This window comes from Cinclus cinclus, chromosome 24 (assembly GCF_963662255.1).
Source record: "Cinclus cinclus chromosome 24, bCinCin1.1, whole genome shotgun sequence".
NCBI classification, from domain to species: domain Eukaryota; kingdom Metazoa; phylum Chordata; class Aves; order Passeriformes; family Cinclidae; genus Cinclus; species Cinclus cinclus.
This window is the reverse complement of record NC_085069.1, coordinates 2,847,239-2,871,942: the sequence shown is the minus strand read 5'-3', so window position 1 is coordinate 2,871,942 and position 24,704 is coordinate 2,847,239. Positions and strand designations below refer to the sequence as shown.

Here is a 24,704-nt window from a genome sequence, read left to right as displayed (position 1 = left end):
GAGGGAGTGTTAGAAGCTATGTTAACATTTTGGAAGGGAATTTCTTCCACATACTTAAGAAATTCTTCAATAAACTTATTTTTTTCCTTTTCTTTTCCTTGCTATTTTTCAAAAACTTGAAAACTGTGCTTTACATACTTCTGAATTTTTGAACCAAAGAGTAATATTCAAGAGCCTGACTTTACTGAAAGAACTGAAAAGAATGAGTTTTCACCTGTTTGCATTTATTTCCTGAATCTGTTTAGTAAATCTGTTGGGGGAAAGGAGAGGACATAGTTCAGGCAACAATGTGGAGCCCAGGATATTATTGAGTACTGATTTTAATTCTGAGATTGTTACTGGGGAAAAAAAAAAAAAAAAAAAAAGAGGTGTGCAGAATTGCATTCCTGCCCCACTGCCTCAAAGATATTTCTTCAATTTTAGAGTCATTGTTTTAAACATGTTAGACCAAGTGTAGGCATTTGAAGTACCTAACCACTGTAATCTTCTGTAACTATTAATACAACTCTTTATATTAAATGCTCAAAGCGTAAATGATATTGGAAAGATAAGGACATGCATTAGTCCTTAAATTAATCCTTCATTCCTGGAAATCACTGCAAATATAAATATCATGAAAGTAGATGTCCTGGTTTGAAAGACAGCTGTTTGCTAAGGAAAGCAGAAGCTTCCCTTTGGACTGAAAAATGTGACCCTTCCTTCCTTCCTTCCGATTATTAGGATTTTGAAATTAAGGGAGCTCTCAGGCAACGATATGGGGGTAGGAATAACAGTTCTTTACTAGTGCAACTAACAAGACAAACAAGAACAACAGCAGCTATGGAATTAGCCACAAACAGACCAGTAACTCAGTCCCAGTGTTTTTTGGCTGCAGGCACCTTTTCCCTGAGCTGCAGTTCCCGGTGCTGGGGGCGGGCAGGTCCCGCAGAGCTGCAGGAGGGCTGGGGGTGATGGCAGAGCTGTCCCAGGGAGAGACAGAGAGAGATGGAGAGAGCTCTCCGCTCACGGTGTGGGTCCTGGGGCTCAGCAGAGTGCTGGAAGGTGGCAGGTTCCAGCGAGAAGGCAGCAGGGCAGGGTCCCACAGCAGTGAGGATGGCTCCCGGCGATGGCATGGCAGGAATGCAACACAGGCGGCGATCGTCCTTCTCGTCCCAACTCCAAGGGGGAAATGGGACCCAGGCCCAGCCTTCCGCTTCCTCTTCTGCATGTTTCAATCTTGCGGGGTGTCCCTCTTCTCTCTCTCCTCCCCCTTGTCACCAGGGCCCAGTCAACAGGTATCTTAGCATGACAATGGGGAAAATTCCACAGAGGGAAAAGGGAAAGAAACAACCCCCAACAGTACAGGGTTCTTAATTGGATGTCATATGAATTTTTATCTTGAGAGTTTGTAAATCCACAAAAAAATTATAAGGTATAATATCCTTTGCAGAAGCTTGACATCTTTGATTTTAATCACATCTTATTTTGGACCAAAAAAATTATTATAACAGAAAATGCTGTCTCATACTTTTAATTTTTTAAATTTCAAATGCATTACAAAAAGAATGCATTGTTTTTTGTCATATTGCTTTATTGCCATTAAAGTTTCTCCCCTAGTCATATATGCTAGACTCCTTACAGCAGCATTCCTAGAGAATTGCACAACTGTGTGTATTATGAAAGAAGTGATGAAGAGGGGAAACCCAAGTAAAAAAAGCAGTGGGGATAAGAAAAGTGTAATTCATAAAACAAAAAACAAATAAAAAGCCCCCAACCAAAAAAAAAAATGGTAAAATATATTTCAGTAAAATGAAAGTAAGCATTAAAAACCTGGGAAGTTTCAGTCTGGTAAACCACCAGGTCCAATTCTTTCTTGATTGATTATGCAAAATTTGTGAGTTCTCAAGTTTGTGGACAACACTAAATCAGAGGGAGTAGACAATGTGCCAAAGGGCCCCCATGTTTTAATGAATCCAGAGGAAGGCTGGATGAGTTCCTTGAACAGAGAGCCCAGCTCTAGGTGTCCAAACCAGGTGGGATTCAGCTGCCTCTTCATGGCTTGATTTTGGGGGAGCTGCATCCATGGATTCACACTTGCCCATCTTAAGTGTCTGGAATCTGAGCCTGAAGGATGGTTTCTATCAAAATGGAAATTAGCACTTCTAGGGCAGGGATCTTGTGCTTCAGAAGGACTCTTTGCAGATGAGTGCTGTCCTCATGGCCTGGAATAGCAGGCATGCAGAAGAACTTACAGGACTGAGTCCCCTCCAGGGGAAGCTGCGTGTTCCTGGTCTCTGCTGGGGAAGAAAGGCTGGTGGTACCTTGGACAGGATGAGAAAGCAGAGAGTCAATGATAAAAAACAAAAATCAACCTCTCCTTCACTTCCTTTCTGACTGAAACTGTAAAACAAAGCTCAGAGAACTCACATTTGTGGGATCAGTATGGTGACGAGGATTTGCAAATCTCAGCTGTTTCAAGAGAGGTGTTTAGCCCTCAAGTTACCTGAAGATCTATGAACCCTGAGGCTCTGTGAATGATTTCATTTGCCCAAGACTACTTGCACCGAACAAAATGAGTCTGCTCTACAGCAGAGCTTGGTCTCAGCTGATGCTAGAAATCTGACTGTGCAGTTGCCTCTTGAAGCAAGGTGCTCACTTTGAGAGAAAGTGTACAGGTGAAAAACTTGTCTTAATTCCTCCAGTTGGAACAGATCTTCAGTATTGTTCCAGAAAACTCTGAATTAACCCCACCTGATCTGATTTCAGGCTCCAGAGCACTGAACGGGAAAGCCTTACTGTGACAGACAGGAGAGCCAGGGGAGAATCAAACCAACCATGGTGCAGAATAAACACAACTAAATCCAGTGCAGAGTTCCAGCTCTGTGCCAGGATCCTTGTGCTGGTCTGGAGCACAGAGGTGCGGGACGGAAACATGAAAACACACGCTTGGGCTCACAGGAATATCCAGAGACAATTAATCATCCTTTCAGAATTTCACAGAATAGGTTAAAAGTGTCCACACCTTGCTTATTTTCATCTTTTGAATGGAAAAGGGGATTTTGAATTTAGCTTTCTGTAAATGCTTTCATTGTATCTGCTTAAGTATAGCTGGAAGAAACCTGACTCCGTCTGGCAATAGAAGTATATGCTACTTGGGAATAATTGTCATAGGTTAAACACCCAGCAGATTGCACCAGTGATTCCTGCTGTCACTAGAATAGCCAGCCCGTGGAATTTTGTGACTCTCATGCCCTTGGTGCTCCAGAAAGATTTTAACTGTAGATTGGCAGTAAATTGGAAAGAAGCCAAAATAAAATAAAACACAAAAACAAAAAGGCAGAAAAGACTGTAGTTCTTAAATCTGAGTAAGTCTTTTGTTTTGCACTGCAGGTCTAGACATAAAGCGGTGAAAAATTAGTTTTTCTAGATAGAAAGTTTTACATCTAGGTATTTCTAATACATACTACATCTTTACAAGGGATATGCTAGACACTGAGCTCTCATTTTAAAATAGTGCAGTAAACCATGCTAAATTCTCCAAACCAATAATTGCCATTTCAGATTTTGTCTGAATCAGGTTTTATTCTTTGCCCAGCCAGTGCCCTCTCTGCTCTTTGTCTTTCTTTCCATCTTCCTCTGTCCTTTCTCTCTGTCTGTCTAACTAGCTCTTTTTTGACATCACTTCCTTGCATTCCTTGGGCTTTCTCCTCTGTCTCCCACTGCTGCAGCTCTCCTTTCTCAGCGGAAGGTCCCAATGCTTTTGTCTGCCTCAGGCTCTGCAGCCACCCAGCCCGGGGCTGTTCACACCCTGCTTTGTGCCAGCCTTCTCAAGCCCCTCGGTACGGTTCTGTTTGCCAGCACTGCCGTGCCCTGCTCCTCAGCACCTCCCAGCCGGGCCCCTGTGTCCGCCTGAGCCCGGCACTCAGCTGCGCTTCTCCAGCCCTCGGCAGCTCCCGCCTCCCTGCTCCCCCTCTCTGCTGTGCTCACACCCGGCAGAGCAGCACAGATCTGCCCCGTGCCCCAGCCCTGGCTCGGGGCCCGCCAGGAGCCTCCACCCTGCTCCTCACCTGCACCAGGTGTGCTGTCACCTGAGCAATGGCCAAACAACCGGGAGCCTGCAGCAGCCACTCATTCCCTGACACTGCAGCTGATGCCTCCATGGGCTTCCTAAAAGCACAGGCCACACAAAGCCAAGGGAATCAAAAGCAGATGTATCTACTGAATAAATAAATTCCATACATCAATATCAATATCAATATCAATATCAATATCAATATCAATATCAATATCAATATTTATTGAAGGGCCTTCAGGAACATTTCAGGCAGACAAAGCCTCCCAGGGGCTACACTCCAAAATGGACCGTGGGTCACGGGTTCTCGTCCTTTTCTAAGTTTGGTCCATTTGCCTATTGGACGTTTATTTCCAATGACAGCTTCAGGTAATGAAGTCATTTACCTTCAGTTTGTTCACCCCCAACTCACTTTTGTTTCCATTTCCTGGGGCCTGAGGCAGTGAGGGGTCCTTGATTGCCAGGCCTGGGCAGGAATTGCTGTGTCTGAGCAGAATGGGGAAGCAGCAGCTCACACTGTGCATGGAGTTTGGAGTCACACGCATAAGAATGGCAGGATTGCAAATCTATGAAAAATACAAAAGCTACAATCCTGGGGCATCAGGGGTGAATAGCAACCAGCTGCCTCTTTGGAGCCCGAGGAACAGCAACTGCCTGCCACAAGGCCCAAAAGCTTGTTGGTCAAATGCAGCAGGAACAAAAGTGCCTCCAGCCATCCTGAGTGGGAATGTGGCTAAAGCTGTGTCGGATCCAAGGCAGCCTGGAGGAAGGAGTGAATGTGAAGCTGCTGAAGAGCTGCCCAGGAGAGGCTGGGGCCCTGGCAGCCAAGGCTCACCCAGTGCAGCCTCTGGGGGTCCCTTTGGTGGGGCCAGCCCAGGGTCAGCCTGTGGGTGCACCTTGGGGGCACACCAAACTCACTGGAAAGGACCCTCTGAGAGCTTGGGTGCCTTGCACAGGAGTCTCACAGGCACAGGCCAGTGGAAGAACAGAGTGCAGTGGAACAGAAATGCCCGGCAGCCTGAGGGCCAGACACAAGTGTGACCTGGCTTGTGACAGCTCTGGGCAGGGCTCTGCTCACTGGGCTCTGTGCTCTGGGGAAGGAGTTCACTGATCCTTCACTCAGGGGAGGCCCTGCCAGCCAGTGAACCCCTGTGCATCAGAGGACAGGGGGAGTCCCAGTGACTGCCACCTGGGAGAGGAGCCATGTGGTTCCAGGGCCCAGGAGCCATGTGCTTCTGTGACCTCAAGGGGATCCATCCCTGTGTGCCCCCATGTCACTGAGGGGCAGCGATGTGGCACCTCTCCAGTGATTGTGACTCACCTGCCCAGGGCTCAGTATCCTGAGAGCAGGCTAACGTGTCAGCAGGTCTTCAGGATAGCTCAGCTTAGTCCTGTGCTACGCACCTCTCTGCCTTTCAAGCAGATTTATTGTTTACTGTCCCCTTCAGCTTTTGTCCTCTCACAGGTAATTATGATTTGACTCTTGGGATAGATCATAGAGGAAGGAGAGAAAAGTCTAGGCTGCTTATACCTTCCTAGCTGAAGGCTGAGCTGTTGCCCCTTCGTAGGCTGTCCACATACAGGCTAGGCTAGAGTTCCTCTTTGCTGATTCTCTTTTCTTTACTATAGCCTAGGATAGGTAAGTAAGGGGTGAGTGCAGTCTGAGGGGCTGGGCTCAGCCCAGAGTGGCAAAAAGCCCACCTTGGATACTGCAGGAAGGAGTGGGACAGAAGGAGAGCAGCAAAGGCTGTAGTTAAGTTAGTGGCTGAAAGCTGGTCACTCCTGCAGAGGAGGGAAAAGCCAGAGAGCTCTGCTGTTGATGCTGTGACAGCAGCAGGGCCTCCTCAGAGAAGGTAACATGCACTGGAGCACTTCAGAAGGACCTTTGAAGCTCCTGGGGCTCTGTCACTGATCACAAAGCTGTGAGCCTGCAGTTCAGCAGCTGGCTCAAGCACCACTGAAACTCTTGATGGCAAATGCTGTTCTTTCCATAGGTTGTATTTCTTTGGAGTTTTTATTCCTTTGGTGAGATGTAGTCATTTCTTTGCAATCAGGTGAGGGGATTGATGCTGATCCCTTCCTGGAGCACGTCCTTGGTCATCCAGAGCTTTGCCCGCTGCTCCTGAGAGGGACGATGGCCACAACAGGGAACAATTCCTGTGAGTACCAGCTTCACTGGCAGCTTTGGACTTTGTGACTCCCCACAGACAGCTGACATGACTGGTGCTCAGATCCCAGAATGATGTGCTCACAAGCTAGAGTGAAGTCTGGGATGTTTGCTGAGAATAGCCAGACTGCCCCAGGTTGTTTAGTCCCAGGAAAACACCTTTTGTCACTGTGAAGAAGACTTTGAAACATCATTGCTCATAGGGAGGTCTGACAGGTCCTTGAGCTGCCTTTTGTGCTCAGTACTTGCTTGTTTTCAAGAAGTTCCAGTCAGTTAGAATCAGGGAAAGCTTGACCTGATAATCCAGTCTAGAGCTCTGGTGAGAAGGCAAGGTACCCTGAGGCCCAGAAATCAGAGCTGGGGCTTGTTGGACTCTTGGCAAAGTAAGCAGGGGAACAGACTTTTCCAAATCAGGAAATTTCAATGGCAGTGCTAGGCTTCCCCAGATAGTGAGTTGAAGGTTTGAGCTGGTTGTCCTGACTGCTTGTGTAGAAAGCTCAAAGTTTAAATATGCTTTCTTTCCTCGCCTCATCTCTTTCCAAATGGAATTTCTCTGCAGTCATCGCCGAGGGAATAGCTCCTCCAAAAAGGATCCTCTTCCCACCAGAGAAGATTTGCATGGTCTGGCAGCAGAGACAGAGTGCTGGAGCAGGGCTCTTCAATGTGGGCAACACGTGCTTCCTCAACGCTGTCCTGCAGTGCCTGACCTACACCCCCCCACTGGCCAACTACCTGCTGTCCCAAGAGCACAGCCAGGCCTGTGAGTGCTTTTAGGAGCATCTCCTGAAAATCTCTTCATCAAGTCCCAGGTTCCCAGAATGTAAAATTTGTTTTCAGACAACAGCAGCCCTTTGTCAGCCCCATGAGTCTGTACTCTTTGAACACTGGAGCCTAGAACCCACTTGTCCTAGCCTGCTGCCTTACCCTTAATGAAAACACCTCTTTCTCCCTGGCAGTCTTTATTCCTGCAAGTTAAACCCTCTGTGCTTATTGCGCAGAATGCTGTTGGTTTACCATCCCTCTCTGAACATTTTCTGCACACTAAAATGCCCTGGGACCATTGGGACATTGGGAGGAGTGGAGTATTGGAGTGGAGTGGCAGTGCAAGAGGAGGAGTATCCCACTGCTGTGGATGTTTTGCTAACCTAAGGACTTTCCCTGTGTCCCTCTTCAGGTCACCAGCAGGGTTTCTGCATGATGTGCATCATGGAAGCACACGTGAACAAGGTCCTGCGTTCCCCTGTCAGTGCCATCCTGCCTTTGGCTGTCCTCAAGGTTTTCAAACGTAAGTCGTACCAGGTGCTTGAACAGGTTTCCTTCCCTCCTTCTATGAGAGAACTGAAACCTTCTTTCTTAGGCATAGGAGAACATTTGGAGCCCGGCAGGGAGGAAGATGCCCATGACTTCTTGTGCTGTACTGTCAATGCCATGCAGACAGCTTGTCTGAGTGAAAGCAGCGAGTAAGCACAAGCAAATCACCCTCACCAAGTTCTGAGCCCTTTGCACTGCTTGGTGTGCTCCCATCAAGGGAAACCTAAACCCTGGGCTTTCAGGCCAAGCAAAACTCTTGCCGGAGATAATGCTCTGTCTTCCCACTTGTTTCCAGCTTGGACCTCTCATCTCAATCCACTACCATTGTCTCTCAAATCTTTGGAGGCTTTCTGAGATCCAGAGGTATGTTTCCTCAACTCTTACTCTCTTTGACATTGCCTGTGTCCTTCTGTCTGCCTGTGCCTGACAGTTGGTCTGCTGGGACAGGTACAATGTGTAAATGGGCAGTGTCAGTCAGCTTCCCATTGCTGAGCATTTGGATTTTTCCTTCCAGTCACCTGCGTCAGCTGCAAAGCCGTTTCTGACTCCTACGAGGCCTTCCTGGATATCCCTTTGGATATCAGAGTAAGAAGCTTTTGCAGTTGTGCTTCAAGACATGCCAAGGCCCTTGCAGCTTTCCAGAGTCAGCACATTTGTCTTCAAAATGTGTGCTGTGAGCACAAGAGATCTTGGTGGTGGGTGGGAAGGGGAATGGATGGTGTCCTCCTGCAGAGGCCATGGCACTGGTCTCTCTGTAGGTGCTGTCTTTAAGCTGGTCGAGCAGCATTATCCTCTCTGCACCCTCAATATATCCTCATCCTCCTTTGCTTTGCCCTCCCCTAACACTTGTCTGGCTCCCAGGCCGATGGGTTGGGTTGTTTGCACCACTGATGCCCCTGCATAGTGTCATGAGTTGATGTGAGTGGTGTGGTGGTACGGGGAGGGAGCTCTTGATGGCTCCGGGAGCCTCTGGGACACAGGGAGATGTTCAGCATCCCACTCTCTTTCTGTCTCCTTCTGGACAGCTTCATGGTGGGTCTCTTCAGCATCAGCTGCAGGGGTTGGCTTGTCAGCTCGTGGGAGTTGTTTGGGTGAGGCAATTTCCTGCAGCTCAGTGTGCTCATTTGTCACTCTTGCAGACAGCCTCGACCCTCACTGCAGCTCTGGAGGACTTTGTGAGACCCGAGCACCTGGATGGTGAAAACTGCTACAAATGTAACACGTAAGATGATTACTGAGCACATATTAGCAGGAGATCCTGTGTGAGGGAGTTGCATGTCATTGAGCAGAAGTCATCTTCTCATGGAGCTTTGCTGCACACAGAGGAGATGCAGCTCCTTTAAAATAGAGCAGGGAATAGCCTTAGAATAGCAAAAGCTGTGTGAGACAGGACAGGTTGCCTGGCCACCCTGGGGGAGGATTGGGTGCATTTCAGCACTGGGTTCTGTGCTTGGTTTCAAGGTGTAAGAAGAATGTTGCTGCCTTCAAGAAGTTCACAGTCCATTGCGCACCCAAGGTTCTCACGGTGTGTCTAAAAAGGTTTGACTGTTTCACCGGTAGGAAGATCAGCAAGGTTTGTACACAGCCGGTGTGCAGCTTTCTCTTCCTGGAGCAGATTTCCCTGAGCTTGTGCCAAGGCACTGGTCTTGGGTTTGTCATGTTCCCTTCTGGGGAGAGAATTCCCTTGGGAAGACAGGCAAGCGCTCTTCTCCAGCAGAGCTGCTTTGGCCAAGAACAGTTTCCTGCCACTCAAAGCATTACACCTTTGTGATGGTGTGCTTTATGGAAAACCAGCTGCTTGTGAGCCCCAAAGATGTATTTACACACCTCTGGCCCCTGGATGTGGCAGGCTATTCTGTGTCATAAGTCAGGGTCACTTCTGAGCCCTGCTGGTGTCTGTGCAGGTTGTGAAGTACCCCGAGTACCTGGATCTTCGCCCGTACATGTCCCAGGCAGAGGGAGAACCCCTCCGTTACTCCTTGTATGCTGTCCTGGTGCACAGTGGGGTCAGCTGTCATACAGGACACTATTTCTGCTACACAAAGGTAGTCAGCAATGTCCTTCCTTCCTTCCTTCCTTCCTTCCTTCATTCCTTCCTTCCTGCCTTCCTTCCTTCCTTGCCAATGGGGAAAATGTGTGTGGGGAAGAGAAACTTTACTGTCGGTGTTACTGACAGCCAAGGTTTTGGGGCAGGAGATGTCTTGAGAGGCTGGACTGGATTTGTTTTGACATACTCTTTGTTAGGTAGTTTTCTGCCTGTGTTTTTGGTGAGAAACCATGCAGAGATCCTTGTCCTTTTTTTTTCACAGGCCAGCAATGGGCTGTGGTACCTGATGGATGATGAGTCTGTGGAGCTTCGTTGCCTTGACACAGCTCTCAGGCAGCAAGCCTACCTACTGTTTTATGCCAGGTAATAAGCAGCATTCAGATACGTTCAGAAGATGTGTCCTTTTCCCTGTTTATTGGTTTGCTTCTTATAGTGCAGAGAATGCAGAGATTTCTCACCAAAGGCAATTACTACCAGCTTCATTCAGTGCTGTGGAACCTGTGCTGCCCCATGTCTGTGCTTCAGGCTGCTGCCCTGATGTAGCCTGCTACCTGCCTGCTCTGTGATGCTAGACTTTTGTAGAAAAGAGTGAGGGAACTTAAAGGGACCTGCCAGGAAAGATGGGGAGGGAGCCTTTATCAGGAAGGGCTGGACAGGATGAAGGGTATCAGTTTTCAGCTGACCCATTATGGCAGGTTTCCATGAGATATTAGGAAGAAATGCTTGAGTGGAAGGCTGGTGAGAGCATGGAACAGGCTGCCCAAAGAAGCTGTGGGTGCCCCATCCTTGGAGGTTTTCAAGGCCAGGGTGGACAGGGCTTGCAGAGGCCTTGTCTATTGTGAGGTGTTCCTGTCCATGACAGCGGGGTGGCACAAAATGAGCATTAAGATCCCTTCCAACCCAAGCAAGAGTGTGAATTTGTGCAATACACATGAGGGTCTAGAAGGTATAAAGATGAGGTTTATCTGAGACAGGAGTAGACTTGGTGGGAAGACTCTAGCTAAAATTTCCATTAGTGGCCTTGGTTAAATCTTCTCTCTGTCATAGAAACCTCTCCAAGGAAATGAGCGAATCCCAGAGAGGGCTGCAAAACAGCCCCAAACTGAGATCATTCTTTTCTTTTCTCCAGGTGTTCTGATCTGAAAATTGGAGAAAGGGCTTCTTCCTCACTGGCACCAAAGTATGCCCCTTCCTTCCTTCCTCAGTGGGAAGCTTCAGGACCTTCCAACAGGAGCTTGCAGTGTGCTCCTGGCCCCGGGGTTGCTCAGGAGCAGGTCCTGCTGAGGCAGAGGGACATGAGCAGGTCCGTGCAGGGCAGCTACAACCTCTGCAGCCCCTCTGTGCAGCACACAGACTACGAGCCCTCAGCGAGGAAGAGGAGGAGGCTGACAACACATTCCCCGTGTTGTGATCAAACCCCTGTGGATAGAGCAACTCCAGGGCCCCCCAGCTCCCACTTGAAGCAGGCTCCCAAGCTCAGGGCTGCTCGGAGGCAAACCCGAGCGAGGTGCAGAGAGCAGAGGAGATCCCCACGGCGGGGCTCTGACCTGCACGGCCGCTTTGTGCAGTGCACAGACGAGCAGCAGCCCTCTGTGAGCAAGAGGAAGAGGAGGAGAACAAGTTCTTCCCGTTGTGACAGAGCCCCAGGGGATTGCGCAACTTCAGGGCTCTCCAACACCAGCTTCAAGCAGGCTCCTGTGCTCAGGGCTGCTCAGGAGCAATCCCGAGCGAGGCTGAGGGAGCGGAGGAGATCCCCAGAGCTGGGCTATGATCTCCACAGCCGGTTTGTGCAGCACGCAGCCCAGCGCCCTTCGGCGAGGAAGAGGAGGGTGCCCATGGCCTAGAGGGGCAGGTCTGAGAAGAGCTCGGGGCACTCTGGGAGTGCTGCAGTCAGATTTTGGCCCTGGCTGAAGCAGAAGGGAAGATGAGCACTGAGTTTTTTATCACAGGTGTCTTTGTTTTCTTCTCAAAGATGAAGAAACAGTTGGTTTATATGGGCGATGATGCTTGTGACTAGAGTAATAGGCTTTAATTAGAATTCTTCATTCCACATTGTAGATAGTTTTTGCTGCTAATATAGGTCAGTAGTTGAAAGCAATATTGAAGCAATTTTTTAATTAAAGCTAGAAAAATAAATGTTAAGTACAGACTGATATTACCCTTGCCAATGTCTCTTTTTCTCAGTCTCAAGGTGAAATCTTGCTGGGTGTCCCCACTCAAAGGAGGAATCTCCAGCCACATTCTGAGAAGGGGAGGGGGGGTTAGACGTCTGTCCTGTTGAAGTATGGGGCTTTTCCAGAGTGAAGTGATGGACTGTGAGTGTCACAGTGCTCAGGGAGCTGTGCCAGCTGGGGCAGGATGCTCTGCCTGAGCAGGGATACAGCAGCTCCAGCTGTGTCCTGTCTACACCTTAGCAGGAATGGCTTGAGCAAGGAGGGCCTCCTGTTTGTAGTGTTAAAGAATGCTGAGACCAGCTTGACCAAACTATCATGTCACCACTGTCACTGAAATCATCAGGATAAATTAAGCTCTCTAATGCTACTTTTAGTGTCAGGAAGCACACATTCCTTTCTTAGAGTGCCCTTCTGGGCAACTCCTCCCACTTTATATTCCAGGCATGATGCTGTGTGGTGTGGATGTCCCTCTGGGCAGTTCAGGTCACCTGTCCCAGCTTTGCTCTCTGCCAGTTTCTTTTGTGAGCCTCCTCACAGGCAGAGCAGAAGATGAGAAAACAAAATGTCCCTGACTCAGGACAAACGTGACTGAGCAAAACCCCAAACTTCAGTGTATTATCAACACCATTCTCATTGCAAATCCAGAACACAGCACTGTAAGAGCTACCGAAATAAAGAAATTAACTCTACCCTGTCTGAAATGAGAACAGTGGCATTCCAGCACAATTGCTGAATTACCTTTGTTAGTTCCCTCTTTATCTCTGGGTTCTGCACAGTGTCCATGTGGTTCAGAAATTCTACATTCCTTGCGTCCAGCTTCAGCCATAAAATGCCTCTTCCAGGTCTGAGACCATTGATGCATATCAAGGTTAATTACAGTTGTTTTAGCAAAACGTAAAGCTTCAGGGCTTTTCCCAAGCTGTGTTCCCACTAGAGCAGCTTATGGCAAACCTTGCTAAATGTTGGCTACAGTGGCATATGACAGAGTGGAAAATTACACGGCTCATGATTAATTAAAAGAAGTAATTAGAAAACTGAATTAAAAGAATGAATTAGAAAAGGTATTTGTAAAGTTCTATCATTTCCAACACCATGAGGACATGCAAACAGAGAATCCCTGATCTGAGGGCAGGAGCAGCAAGGATGTCCAGGCCTTCACATGGAAGTGAGAGTCAGACGGGTCACATGGGAGAAACCAAAGTGGTGCTAGTACCTTCTTCAGCAGCAAAGCCTATTTTGTTGAATAGACCTGCCAAAACCTAATGTAAAAATGTATCAGAGGCAGCCAGTCAGGTTATGCTATAGAAGGGCAGTCCCACTTTTGCATGACAAGGATTTCTAGCATACCTCCCTAAGGTGTGTGAATATCCCTCCCTTGAGCAGGGAAAGCCCTGAAGGTCACTTCTCATGGCTGAGCAAAATAGGTTTGCTCATGGTTGTTGGATGAGTGACATCAATCTCTACGTAATTGTTTTGCCTGATTTCATAGAATTGCTTCTCTGTTGCTTCCAAGATAGTGCACTATACTGTAACACTAGTAGTTAGTTAGGGTGTGTTACTATGCTAGTTCCACTATGTTAGTTATGTTAGTAAGGCTGCCGATGCTATGTAACAAATACTTGTGATCAAGTTATTTTGCTTAATGATTGCAATCAATTTAAATGAATTTCTAATTTTATTTATATCAATAGATTTGGTTTGCCGTCTTTAATCCCACGGGGCACAGTTGTATACAGGCTCAATTACACCTCTGTAACCCTTTGCATAGAAACTGTTGAAGAGTCTGGGGCTGGGCTAGGACCCAGCTGCATGCAGACTTCTCTCTGAGGAGTTTAGAAAACAAAAGTGTCCTTCCTGTACCTGCTGACTTGACAGGAGGGCTTCTGTAGCAAACTTTGTCTGGAGTGGGTCTGTTCTCCACTCACTGATAACTTTTGCAAGGAGCAGGGAGTTGGACTGCATGAGCATTATGGGTCCCTTCCCACGTGAGATATTCGATGATCTGATGATTCTATTACATGGTGGAAGGGGAAAGGGATTTTCTTTTTGCCACCATGGAAGCTGGGAGAAGTATTAGTAAAAACACTGGTAAAGGGAGGGCTGCAGGGAGCAGTATCACCTTCCATCACTAAATTGGACTAGGATTTCATAAAATTAAATGAAGACCAACAGCCATGCCTGGCCTTGCTTATTGAGCCTTCTCCCAAGCACAATGGGAATATCTGCTGGTAGTGGATAACATTGAGTGAGTTGGTCTGTGCTGTGAAAGATGGTCTGACTGCTTGGTGGGCACATCTGTCAAATAAATCTTAGCCAAAGAAATAATTGGAATGCTAAATCCTTGTTTGCTGCAGCAGATGTGGCAAAGAAAGTGGGTGATTTTTGGTTGGTTGATTAGTTGGTTGGATGGGGATTATTGTTGTTGTTGGTGTTCTTTTAATCTTTCTGATTAATGACAAAGCTTCGGAAGAAGGAGTAGGGGAACCTACATGTTAATTTGTGGGCAAGAATGATCTTTTTGGTGCAACTTTATCCCAAAGTATATGTGAGGACTGCATCAATACACACTCCTTTGTCTTGGGTTCCTCTACGGCAGAGTCACTGATGGTGTGACCCAGAAAGGAAATATGGGTACAGACACCCAAATGGTTGAAAGTGGGCATGTTTCAGCAGACTGTAGTACACAGTAGCAGAAGCAGGGGAAGTATCTGGCAGCAGAGGATCATAAAGCCAAGGAGGATTAGCAGTGCCTTAGCAAAACCTATAGCCTGCATACTTCTTCATGATACCCTAAAAAGGGTCCTTCAAATCTGCGAGCGATGAGGTATGCCAGGAAATAGATCAAGGTAAACTAATTTTTAGTTGTAATGATCTGGACATCAACAGGGAAATAAAAATCAAGATTGGCAATGAGTGAATCTTTTGTCCCTTATCCCCAAGTGAATGTGGGCTGCATCTTTGTTTCACCTTCAAATTTTGCTGAGAAAGCATAAGTATGGTAAGCCTGTGTGGCAACTCTGTCATTAATCTGGCTGCATTATGAAGTAATAGTAATTACTGCAAAGTAAAACCAGATCTTGATATTTGTGTGGGATATCTGGGTTTATATAGAAATCATTTGCAAGTTCTGTAAAACTAGAGGTGGCTGTGAATCAGCTCATACACGTGCATCATATTTATCCAACCTCTTAACAACTATTCCTTATTGCTCCAATCAGCACTAGCCAGTCTCAGTGGACTTTATATAGATGTAGTATAAAGAGCTGTGGACAAACCTCTCTTCTGCTTCACTGCACAGTGCTCAGAGTTGAAAGCTTTCCTGGAGACCTCAACATTTAGGGGTTTTTTCCTATCCTCTCTCTTCTTCTACCACACTCCACAACAGGAGAAACTACCTTTGTTATATTCAAATGGTGCAACTGATGATTTTTGAGACTTGAACTGATTAGTCCATGAAAAGATCTCTGCCACAACAAGTTTTCTTTTTCTACAGAGTAAAAGTGGTAGCTGAGCGTTTGAAGAGAGTAGTGAATATACAGCCTTTGAAGGCAATGCTATGAAAGAAGAATCAGTCAAAAATAGACAGAAACAAAACGCATAAGACTGCCTCATTTTCTTTAGAAGCTTTTATAATCTTTTCAGAAGATCTTCTCAAAATCTGAGTAGTATCTAAATTCCAGTCCTCTTTCTGTCTGTTCAAGCAGGCAGTTGTATTCTGACTGCAGATTTGCCCGGCTGTTTGCAGCTTCATCGGCTGCTGGACACTAAAACGAGGAGAGCTCTGCAAGGCACCAGACAAGGATGATCCTTGGGAACCTCAGTGGATTGAGTGAATTCAGACTCCTGGGTTTTTCTGGAACCTCTCCTTTACACCCTTTGCTCTTTCTAGTTTTATTATCTCTTCATATTCTCACCTTGATGGCGAACACAGTGATAGCTTTGATAACAAACAGTGATAATCGCCTTCACACCCCGATGTATTTCTTCCTCACTCAGCTGTCCTGTTGGGATATCTGCTATTTGTCAGTCATTATCCCAAGTATTCTCGAGAACCTGATGGTGGGAACAGTGAGTATTTCCAAGACAAGATGTGCAATGCAGATGTTTTCCTTCCTTTTCTTTGGAGTTGCTGAGGGTTTTCTCTTGGCCGCCATGTCCCTTGATGGTTATTTTGCAGTTTGCTCCCCCTTGCATTACACAATTATCATGAGCAGCAGGGTCTGCAGAAGCCTGGTTGTTGGAGCTTACATCTGTGGAACTGCTGTGGGCTTAGTTCACACCCTCATCACCTTCAGCTCACCCTTGTGTGGTTGTGCCATTGACCACTTCTTCTGTGAGATTCAGCCTCTCCTGGACGTGCTCTGTGGCAACACTCTCCCAAGTGAAATCCAGGTCATTGTGGTGGCTGTCTTTGCTATTCTGAGTCCTTTCTCACTGGTCATTTATTCCTGTATTCCTATCGTTTCCAGAGTTCTTCACATGGCATCAGCTGAGAGCCAGGAGAAGGCCTTTTCCACTTGCTCCTCACAGCTCCTGGTTGTGACTGTTTTTTATGGCACTGCAGGCTCCATGTACCTGCGGCCAAAATACAGCTACTGTGCATCTGTGGATAAATTCCTCTCCCTTTCTTATTCTCTGGTTACTCCTTTATTGAATCCCATCATTTACAGTTTGAGGAATAAGGAGGTGAAAGGAGCCCTGAAGAAAAAATGGAGAAAACCTAAGTTAGTGTGGAAATGAAATAGAAGATTTGGGTTGTTCCAGGTGTTTGTGGTGGAATTTTTCACTCTAAATTCTTGTTCAGGAAAATCAATTTCCAGATCTACTTCAGCTATTGGGGAGGAAGGAGGGAGAAGAGTGGAGATTTTTAGCTCTAAGAGGGAGTGTTAGAAGCTATGTTAACATTTTGGAAGGGAATTTCTTCCAAATACTTAAGAAATTCTTCAATAAACTTATTTTTTTCCTTTTCTTTTCCTTGCTATTTTTCAAAAGCTTGAAAATTGTGCTTTACATACTTCTGAATTTTTGAACCAAAGAGTAATATTCAAGAGCCTGACTTTACTGAAAGAACTGAAAAGAATGAGTTTTCACCTGATTGCATTTATTTCCTGAAACTGTTGAGTAAATCTATTGGGGGAAAGGAGAGGACAGAGTTCAGGCAACAATGTGGAGCCCAGGATATTACTGAGGACTGATTTTTAATTCTGAGATGGTTATTGCGGAAAAAAAAAAAAAAAGAGGTGTGCAAAATTGCATTCCTGCCCCACTGCCTCAAAGATATTTCTTCAATTTTAGAGTCATTGTTTTAAACATGTTAGTCCAAGTGTAGGCCTTTGAAGTACTTAACCACTGTAATCTTCTGTAACTATTAATACAACTCTTTATATTAAATGCTCAAAGCTTAAATGATATTGGAAAGATAAGGACATGCATTACTCCTTAAATTAATCCTTCATTCCTGGAAATAACTGTAAATATAAATATCATGAAAGTACATGGCCTGGTTTGAAAGACAGCTGTTTGCTAAGGAAAGCAGAAGCTTCCCTTTGGACTGAAAAATGTGACCCTTCCTTCCTTTCTTCCTTCTGATTATTAGGATTTTGAAATTAAGGGAGCTCTCAGGCAAAGATATGGGGGTAGGAATAACAGTTCTGTACTAGTATAACTAGCAAGACAAACAAGAACAACAGTAGCTATGGAATTTGCCACAAACAGAACAGTAACTCAGTCCCAGTGTTTTTTGGCTGCAGGCACCTTTTCCCTGAGCTGCAGTTCCCGGTGCTGGGGGCGGGCAGGTCCCGCAGAGCTGCAGGAGGGCTGGGGGTGATGGCAGAGCTGTCCCAGGGAGAGACAGAGAGAGATGGAGAGAGCTCTCCGCTCACGGTGTGGGTCCTGGGGCTCAGCAGAGTGCTGGAAGGTGGCAGGTTCCAGCGAGAAGGCAGCAGGGCAGGGTCCCACAGCAGTGAGGATGGCTCCCGGCGATGGCATGGCAGGAATGCAACACAGGCGGCGATCGTCCTTCTCGTCCCAACTCCAAGGGGGAAATGGGACCCAGGCCCAGCCTTCCGCTTCCTCTTCTGGATGTTTCAATCTTGCGGGGTGTCCCTCTTCTCTCTCTCCTCCCCCTTGTCACCAGGGCCCAGTCAACAGGTATCTTAGCATGACAATGGGGAAAATTCCACAGAGGGAAAAGGGAAAGAAACAACCCCCAACAGTACAGTGTTCTTAATTGGATGTCATATGAATTTTTATCTTGAGAGTTTGTAAATCCACAAAAAAATTATAAGGTATAATATTCTTTGCAGAAGCTTGACATCTTTGTTTTTAATCACATCTTATTTTGGACCAAAAAAGTTATTATAACAAAAAATGCTGTCTCATACTTTTAATTTTTTAAATTTCAAATGCATTACAAAAAGAATGCATTGTTTTTTGTCATATTGCTTTATTGGCATTAAAGTTTCTCCCCTAGTCATATATGCTAGACTCCTTACAGCAGCATTCCTAGAGAATTGCACAACTGTGTGTATTATGAAAGAAGTGATGAAGAGGGGAAACCCAAGTAAAAAAAGCAGTGGGGATAAGAAAAGTGTAATTCATAAAACAAAAAACAAACAAAAAGCCCGCAACCAAAAAAAAAAATGGTAAAATATAGTTCAGTAAAATGAAAGTAAGCATTAAAAACCTGGGAAGTTTCAGTCTGGTAAACCACCAGGTCCAATTCTTTCTTGATTGATTATGCAAAATTTGTGAGTTCTCAAGTTTGTGGACAACACTAAATCAGAGGGAGTAGACAATGTGCCAAAGGGCCCCCATGTTTTAATGAATCCAGAGGAAGGCTGGATGAGTTCCTTGAACAGAGAGCCCAGCTCTAGGTGTCCAAACCAGGTGGGATTCAGCTGCCTCTTCATGGCTTGATTTTGGGGGAGCTGCATCCATGGATTCACACTTGCCCATATTAAGTGTCTGGAATCTGAGCCTGAAGGATGGTTTCTATCAAAATGGAAATTAGCACTTCTAGGGCAGGGATCTTGTGCTTCAGAAGGACTCTTTGCAGATGAGTGCTGTCCTCATGGCCTGGAATAGCAGGCATGCAGAAGAAATTACAGGACTGAGTCCCCTCCAGGGGAAGCTGCGTGTTCCTGGTCTCTGCTGGGGAAGAAAGGGCGGTGGTACCTTGGACAGGATGAGAAAGCAGAGAGTCAATGATGAAAACAAAAATCAACCTCTCCTTCACTTCCTTTCTGACTGAAACTGTAAAACAAAGCTCAGAGAACTCACATTTGTGGGATCAGTATGGTGACGAGGATTTGCAGATCTCAGCTGTTTCAAGAGAGGTGTTTAGCCCTCAAGTTACCTGAAGATCTGTGAACCCTGAGGCTCTGTGAATGATTTCATTTGCCCAAGACTACTTGCACCGAACAAAATGAGTCTGCTCTACAGCAGAGCTTGGTCTCAGCTGATGCTAGAAATCTGACTGTGCAGTTGCCTCTTGAAGCAAGGCGCTCACTTTGAGAGAAAGTGTACAGGTGAAAAACTTGTCTTAATTCCTCCAGTTGGAACAGATCTTCAGTATTGTTCCAGAAAACTCTGAATTAACCCCACCTGATCTGATTTCAGGCTCCAGAGCACTGAACGGGAAAGCCTTACTGTGACAGACAGGAGAGCCAGGGGAGAATCAAACCAACCATGGTGCAGAATAAACACAACTAAATCCAGTGCAGAGTTCCAGCTCTGTGCCAGGATCCTTGTGCTGGTCTGGAGCACAGAGGTGCGGGACGGAAACATGAAAACACACGCTTGGGCTCACAGGAATATCCAGAGACAATTAATCATCCTTTCAGAATTTCACAGAAGAGGTTAAAAGTGTCCACACCTTGCTTATTTTCATCTTTTGAATGGAAAAGGGGATTTTAAATTTAGCCTTCTGGAAATGCTTTCATTGTATCTGCTTAAGTATAGCTGGAAGAAACCTGACTCCGTCTGGCAATAGAAGTATATGCTACTTGGGAATAATTGTCATAGGTTAAACACCCAGCAGATTGCACCAGTGATTCCTGCTGTCACTAGAATAGCCAGCCCGTGGAATTTTGTGACTCTCATGCCCTTGGTGCTCCAGAAAACATTGTAAACTCTACATTGGCAGTAAAAACAAAATAAAATAAAACACAAATACAAAAAGGCAGAAAAGACTGTAGTTCTTAAATCTGAGTAAGTCTTTTGTTTTGCACGGAAGGTCTAGACATAATACGGTGAAAAATTAGTTTTTCTAGATAGAAAGTTTTACATCTAGGTATTTCTAATGCGTACTACATCTTTACAAGGGATATGCTAGACACTGAGCTCTCATTTTAAAATAGTACAGTAAACCATGCTAAATTCTCCAAACCAATAATTGCCATTTCAGATTTTGTCTGAATCAGGTTTTATTCTTTGCCCAGCCAGTGCCCTCTCTGCTCTTTGTCTTTCTTTCCATCTTCCTCTGTCCTTTCTCTCTGTCTGTCTAACTAGCTCTTTTTTGACATCACTTCCTTGCATTCCTTGGGCTTTCTCCTCTGTCTCCCACTGCTGCAGCTCTCCTTTCTCAGCGGAAGGTCCCAATGCTTTTGTCTGCCTCAGGCTCTGCAGCCACCCAGCCCGGGGCTGTTCACACCCTGCTTTGTGCCAGCCTTCTCAAGCCCCTCGGTACGGTTCTGTTTGCCAGCACTGCCGTGCCCTGCTCCTCAGCACCTCCCAGCCGGGCCCCTGTGTCCGCCTGAGCCCGGCACTCAGCTGCGCTTCTCCAGCCCTCGGCAGCTCCCGCCTCCCTGCTCCCCCTCTCTGCTGTGCTCACACCCGGCAGAGCAGCACAGATCCGCCCCGTGCCCCAGCCCTGGCTCGGGGCCCGCCAGGAGCCTCCACCCTGCTCCTCACCTGCACCAGGTGTGCTGTCACCTGAGCAATGGCCAAACAACCGGGAGCCTGCAGCAGCCACTCATTCCCTGACACTGCAGCTGATGCCTCCATGGGCTTCCTAAAAGCAGAGGCCACACAAAGCCAAGGGAATCAAAAGCGGATATATCTACTGAATAAATAAATTCCATACATCAATATCAGTATCAATATCAATATCAATATCAATATCAATATCAATATCAATATCAATATTTATTGAAGGGCCTTCAGGAACATTTCAGGCAGACAAAGCCTCCCAGGGGCTACACTCCAAAATGGACCGTGGGTCACGGCTTCTCATCCTTTTCTCAGTTTGGTCCATTTGCCTATTGGACGTTTATTTCCAATGACAGCTTCAGGTAATGAAGTCATTTACCTTCAGTTTGTTCACCCCCAACTCACTTTTGTTTCCATTTCCTGGGGCCTGAGGCAGTGAGGGGTCCTTGATTGCCAGGCCTGGGCAGGAATTGCTGTGTCTGAGCAGAATGGGGAAGCAGCAGCTCACACTGTGCATGGAGTTTGGAGTCACACGCATAAGAATGGCAGGATTGCAAATCTATGAAAAATACAAAAGCTACAATCCTGAGGCATCAGGGGTGAATAGCAACCAGCTGCCTCTTTGGAGCCCGAGGAACAGCAACTGCCTGCCGCAAGGCCCAAAAGCTTGTTGGTCAAATGCAGCAGGAACAAAAGTGCCTCCAGCCATCCTGAGTGGGAATGTGGCTAAAGCTGTGTCGGATCCAAGGCAGCCTGGAGGAAGGAGTGAATGTGAAGCTGCTGAAGAGCTGCCCAGGAGAGGCTGGGGCCCTGGCAGCCAAGGCTCACCCAGTGCAGCCTCTGGGGGTCCCTTTGGTGGGGCCAGCCCAGGGTCAGCCTGTGGGTGCACCTTGGGGGCACACCAAACTCACTGGAAAGGACCCTCTGAGAGCTTGGGTGCCTTGCACAGGAGTCTCACAGGCACAGGCCAGTGGAAGAACAGAGTGGAGTGGAACAGAAATGCCCGGCAGCCTGAGGGCCAGACACAAGTGTGACCTGGCTTGTGACAGCTCTGGGCAGGGCTCTGCTCACTGGGCTCTGTGCTCTGGGGAAGGAGTTCACTGATCCTTCACTCAGGGGAGGCCCTGCCAGCCAGTGAACCCCTGTGCATCAGAGGACAGGGGGAGTCCCAGTGACTGCCACCTGGGAGAGGAGCCATGTGGTTCCACGGCCCAGGAGCCATGTGCTTCTGTGACCTCAAGGGGATCCATCCCTGTGTGCCCCCATGTCACTGAGGGGCAGCGATGTGGCACCTCTCCAGTGATTGTGACTCACCTGCCCAGGGCTCAGTATCCTGAGAGCAGGCTAACGTGTCAGCAGGTCTTCAGGATAGCTCAGCTTAGTCCTGTGCTACGCACCTCTCTGCCTTTCAAGCAGATTTATTGTTTACTGTCCCCTTCAGCTTTTGTCCTCTCACAGGTAATTATGACTTGACTCTTGGGATAGATCATAGAGGAAGGAGAGAAAAGTCTAGGCTGCTTATACCTTCCTAGCTGAAGGCTGAGCTGTTGCCCCTTCGTAGGCTGTCCACATACAGGCTAGGCTAGAGTTCTTCTTTGCTGATTCTCTTTCCTTTACTATAGCCTAGGATAGGTAAGTAAGGGGTGAGTGCAGTCTGAGGGGCTGGGCTCAGCCCAGAGTGGCAAAAAGCCCACCTTGGAAACTGCAGGAAGGAGTGGGACAGAAGGAGAGCAGCAAAGGCTGTAGTTAAGTTAGTGGCTGAAAGCTGGTCACTCCTGCAGAGGAGGGAAAAGCCAGAGAGCTCTGCTGTTGATGCTGTGACAGCAGCAGGGCCTCCTCAGAGAAGGTAACATGCACTGGAGCACTTCAGAAGGACCTTTGAAGCTCCTGGGGCTCTGTCACTGATCACAAAGGGGTGAGCCTGCACTTCAGCAGTTGGCTCAAGCACCACTGAAACTCTTAATGGCAAATGCTGTTCTTCCATAGGTTGTATTTCTTTAGAGTTTTTATTCCTTTGGTGAGATGTAGTCATTTCTTTGCAATCAGGTGAGGGGATTGATGCTGATCCCTTCCTGGAGCACGTCCTTGGTCATCCAGAGCTTTGCCCGCTGCTCCTGAGAGGGACGATGGCCACAACAGGGAACAATTCCTGTGAGTACCAGCTTCACTGGCAGCTTTGGACTTTGTGACTCCCCACAGACAGCTGACATGACTGGTGCTCAGATCCCAGAAGGATGTGCTCACAAGCTAGAGTGAAGTCTGGGATGTTTGCTGAGAATAGCCAGACTGCCCCAGGTTGTTTAGTCCCAGGAAAACACCTTTTGTCACTATGAAGAAGACTTTGAAACATCATTGCTCATAGGGAGGTCTGACAGGTCCTTGAGTTGCCTTTTGTGCTCAGTACTTGCTTGTTTTCAAGAAGTTCCAGTCAGTTAGAATCAGGGAAAGCTTGACCTGATAATCCAGTCTAGAGCTCTGGTGAGAAGGGAAGGTACCCTGAGGCCCAGAAATCAGAGCTGGGGCTTGTTGGACTCTTGGCAAAGTAAGCAGGGGAACAGACTTTTCCAAATCAGGAAATTTCAATGGCAGTGCTAGGCTTCCCCTGATAGTGAGTTGAAGGTTTGAGCTGGTTGTCCTGACAGCTTGTGTAGAAAACGCAAAGTTTAAATATGCTTTCTTTCCTCGCCTCATCTCTTTCCAAATGGAATTTCTCTGCAGTCATCGCCGAGGGAATAGCTCCTCCAAAAAGGATCCTCTTCCCACCAGAGAAGATTTGCATGGTCTGGCAGCAGAGACAGAGTGCTGGAGCAGGGCTCTTCAATGTGGGCAACACGTGCTTCCTCAACGCTGTCCTGCAGTGCCTGACCTACACCCCCCCACTGGCCAACTACCTGCTGTCCCAAGAGCACAGCCAGGCCTGTGAGTGCTTTTAGGAGCATCTCCTGAAAATCTCTTCATCAAGTCCCAGATTCCCAGAATGTAAAATTTGTTTTCAGACAACAGCAGCCCTTTGTCAGCCCCATGAGTCTGTACTCTTTGAACACTGGAGCCTAGAACCCACTTGTCCTAGCCTGCTGCCTTACCCTTAATGAAAACACCTCTTTCTCCCTGGCAGTCTTTATTCCTGCAAGTTCAACCCTCTGTGCTTATTGCACAGAAAGCTCTTGGTTTACCATCCCTCTCTGAACATTTTCTGCACACTAAAATGCCCTGGGACCATTGGGACATTGGGAGGAGTGGAGTATTGGAGTGGAGTGGCAGTGCAAGAGGAGGAGTATCCCACTGCTGTGGATGTTTTGCTAACCTAAGGACCTTCCCTGTGTCCCTCTTCAGGTCACCAGCAGGGTTTCTGCATGATGTGCATCATGGAAGCACACGTGAACAAGGTCCTGCGTTCCCCTGTCAGTGCCATCCTGCCTTTGGCTGTCCTCAAGGTTTTCAAACGTAAGTCGTACCAGGTGCTTGAACAGGTTTCCTTCCCTCCTTCTATGAGAGAACTGAAACCTTCTTTCTTAGGCATAGGAGAACATTTGGAGCCCGGCAGGGAGGAAGATGCCCATGACTTCTTGTGCTGTACTGTCAATGCCATGCAGACAGCTTGTCTGAGTGAAAGCAGCGAGTAAGCACAAGCAAATCACCCTCACAAAGTTCTGAGCCCTTTGCACTGCTTGGTGTGCTCCCATCAAGGGAAACCTAAACCCTGGGCTTTCAGGCCAAGCAAAACTCTTGCAGGAGATAATGCTCTGTCTTCCCACTTGTTTCCAGCTTGGACCTCTCATCTCAATCCACTACCATTGTCTCTCAAATCTTTGGAGGCTTTCTGAGATCCAGAGGTATGTTTCCTCAACTCTTACTCTCTTTGATATTGCCTGTGTCCTTCTGTCTGCCTGTGCCTGACAGTTGGTCTGGTGGGACAGGTACAATGTGTAAATGGGCAGTGTCAGTCAGCTTCCCATTGCTGAGCATTTGGATTTTTCCTTCCAGTCACCTGCGTCAGCTGCAAAGCCGTTTCTGACTCCTACG

At 47.1% G+C, this 24,704-nt stretch overlaps 1 protein-coding gene across 1 annotated transcript; it reads left to right on the top strand.

The window, feature by feature from the left end:
- Positions 1-15,551: 15,551 nt before the first annotated feature.
- LOC134053208 (olfactory receptor 10C1-like) lies at positions 15,552-16,463 on the top strand (the record flags this gene model as incomplete). The annotated part of the gene is made up of 1 exon (XM_062508087.1): positions 15,552-16,463. A coding segment is annotated over exon 1 (912 nt), but the record flags the coding sequence as incomplete, so codon positions are not given.
- Between the last annotated feature and the right edge of the window lie 8,241 nt (positions 16,464-24,704).